Genomic DNA, 2,947 nt, shown 5'->3' on the forward strand with positions numbered 1-2,947 from the left:
ACAGAGCTCTACAGCCCGTCCTGTCCGCCTCCAGGAGCTAATTGATAATCCTCCTCACCGGGGTTGGGGGGAGACCCGGGAAACAGTTGGCTTCTACACACGCTCGCTAGCCCTGGTTGCTGATGCGTTTCACTATGTAAGGGGCCGACATTCTTAGATCCATGTATACATATTTGCCATACCCGCTTCCCAAATCCCTCTTACGGGCTATATATATACATTATTTCTTGTCTACGATATGTCTATACAAATATATATATATATATATGCATTTACTGAAAATGGCCCATTTCTAGCTAAATGATCTGATCGGATTCGTCGTCGCTCTCGTAGCATTAAAGGCATGGCTCACTCACCCACTCCATACCGGGATGAAAATATTGTGTGCAACTACATGATGATACATGTGTACACACATACATATATACATATATATATGTATATAATATATTTGTCAACCCTCCGCTGACAAGCAAAACACAACCCAAAACAATATATCCTGCTAACATCTTCCTTTCCCCTTCGCTGCCAGGTCTCCGAAAACCCCGATACAACCCCTAGTTATCTGACGTTTGGCTGGCAGCGCTCGACGCTCCTAGGTGCATTCTTCAATGGCGTCTTCCTGCTCGCGTTGGGCGTGAGCATTATTCTGCAGTCCATTGAACGCTTCGTCTCATTGGAAAGTACGTGTTTATCCATTTCTTCTGCTCTTGCTTTAAATTTCACGACTGACTGGAATCCATTAACTAGGGGTCGAGAAACCTGAACTCATGCTAATCATTGGATGCGTGGGTCTTACGCTGAATCTCATCAGTGCTTCTTTTCTCCATGGTACGTGCATATATGCAATCTCCCTCCTCTTACGCCTCCCTTTTCTTCAGCACCATAAAAGAAATCAACTGACGTTAACACAATAAATAGAGCATGGCCATGACCACCACCACCACAACCACAACCATGGCGCCCGAGATGTAGATCAAGAGCAGGAACAGAACACCACCAGCATACAACTTGAGAACGTATGTCTTTGTCCGTGCTGCTGCTCCTATATTCAAACAAAAAGCCAATGCAACCCTTTACAAATTTACTAACCTCTCTCCATCAGCGAGAGAATGCCCATGAAAATCACCGGCACGCCAACAACTCCCAATCCGTCCAACGGCTGCATGATCTGGGAGTCATGGGCGTGCTGCTCCATGTAATCGGTGATGCCATTAACAACATTGGCGTCATCATTGCTGCTCTGATCATTTGGAAGGCAACTCATGATGGGAGATACTACGCAGACCCTGGAGTCAGCACTGCGATTGGAATTTTGATTCTGGCTTCCGCCATTCCGCTTGGTAAGCGTTCGCTGTAGTTACTTGAATATTTCTTTTTCTGGGTCCTTCCCTCTTCTACCCCTTCTTTTTCTTTCATTTTTACCCTTCTACCTTTCCGATCCCGACCAATACAGGATAGAATGGCATCAAGCTAACACCCAATCCACCTTTCTTTCTCCCGTCAACGCCAATAGTGAAAAGCAGCGGCTCCATACTGCTCAACACCGTCCCGCTCGGCGTCAATCTAGATGATGTACAACATGATCTAGAAACGGTACGTATAACACCCTTTTCGCTAACAAACAACCCTCTCCTATACCACGACACTCTCCATCCCAAACCCTCCGCCCCCCCTCCCTAAAAAAAAAAAAAAGAGGCGATAAGAACTTTATCTAATAAAAACTTCAGGAACCAAAGGGACACATCAGATCCCTGGAGTCATCTCCGTCCACGAACTCCACGCCTGGCGCCTCAACCAAAACAAAGCCATCGCTACCGCCCACGTCGTTACCTCCGACACGTCCCTGGCCGGCTTCATGGCTCGCGCCCAGTGCATCGGCGAGTGCCTGCACGCCTACGGCATCCATTCCATCACGCTGCAGCCGGAACTGGCCTCCTCCCCTGGAACCTCCGCCAGTGTGACTGGTTCTTTGGAGGAGGACACGGCCGTGGCTAGGGGGGTGTGCATGAGAAGGAGGAGGCGTGGGTCGACATGTAAGATTGTTTGCAAGAATGGGTGTGAGGCACTTACTTGTTGTGGGTAGTGGTAGTGGCTCGGGGGGATGAGGAGATGGAAAAGGTGAAGTGGATTAATGGCGAGATGTTTGGAAAGGGGGAGGGCGGGAGTTTGAAATGTTGGTATGGCGTTTGATGATGATGTGGGATGCTGGTATTTTATGTTTATTCCATTTTTTAATGTGTTTGGTACGTGCTGCTCCTCTTTTTCTTTTCTCTATTTCTTTTTCTTTCCTTCTTTCCCCCTTTCTTGCTTTCTTTCTGTCTTGATTTTCTTTCCTTTCCTTTCCTTTTTTTTTTTTTTTTTTTTTTTTTTGAAAGCTAAACACCCACCCAAGGTAAGCGTGCTCGCCAGCATGGAGTTACCTGTTTTTTCCCCTCTATTATCTATCCATTCATACATAAGATACATACATAGATACATACTGCTACTGCTACTGCTACTGCTACTACTAGTACTCCAATGCCATGCCCATCCCCTTATTTTCACTCCCCCGTCATCATTGGCGCTTTATCAAGATATCAAGATATATCAAGAAAAGAAACCGCATGGTTCCTCATCGTTGCAGAGCCGGCTCTAGTAGTTGCGAGGTAATTCCCCCCGCATGCATTGCGCAGGGGTCAACAACCAGCAGCTAGCTTACTTAGCAAGCTCTTTTGCTCCGCATGGATGGGGATAGCGCGGGAGTAGCCGGCTGGGCCCCGTGCCGGTCAACAAGGGCCGGTTCTTTTTTTTTGAAGCTAGTTGAAGGAAAATTTTTGATGTTTGTTTAATTTTGATCCTAGAAAAAAAAAAGAGAGAAAGGGAATAGGAAATAAAAACGGGACACACTCTGCGGGGATTAAGAAGCCGGGAATAATAAAACCCCTTCAAATTATTTAGGAATTAA

General features: G+C 46.4%; 1 protein-coding gene across 1 annotated transcript; it reads left to right on the forward strand.

Moving 5' to 3' along the window:
- Positions 1–343: 343 nt before the first annotated feature.
- On the forward strand, positions 344–2,193 carry HCBG_02465 (uncharacterized protein; the record flags this gene model as incomplete). Its single annotated transcript, XM_045429514.1, has 7 exons — positions 344–382; positions 533–683; positions 751–831; positions 922–1,019; positions 1,106–1,343; positions 1,731–2,036; positions 2,087–2,193. 7 exons carry the CDS (start codon positions 344–346, stop codon positions 2,191–2,193), a joined length of 1,020 nt encoding a protein of 339 aa, XP_045289409.1.
- Between the last annotated feature and the right edge of the window lie 754 nt (positions 2,194–2,947).

The sequence above is a fragment of the Histoplasma capsulatum genome, assembly GCF_000150115.1.
Source record: "Histoplasma capsulatum G186AR genomic scaffold supercont2.3, whole genome shotgun sequence".
Taxonomy (NCBI): Eukaryota; Fungi; Ascomycota; class Eurotiomycetes; order Onygenales; family Ajellomycetaceae; genus Histoplasma; species Histoplasma capsulatum.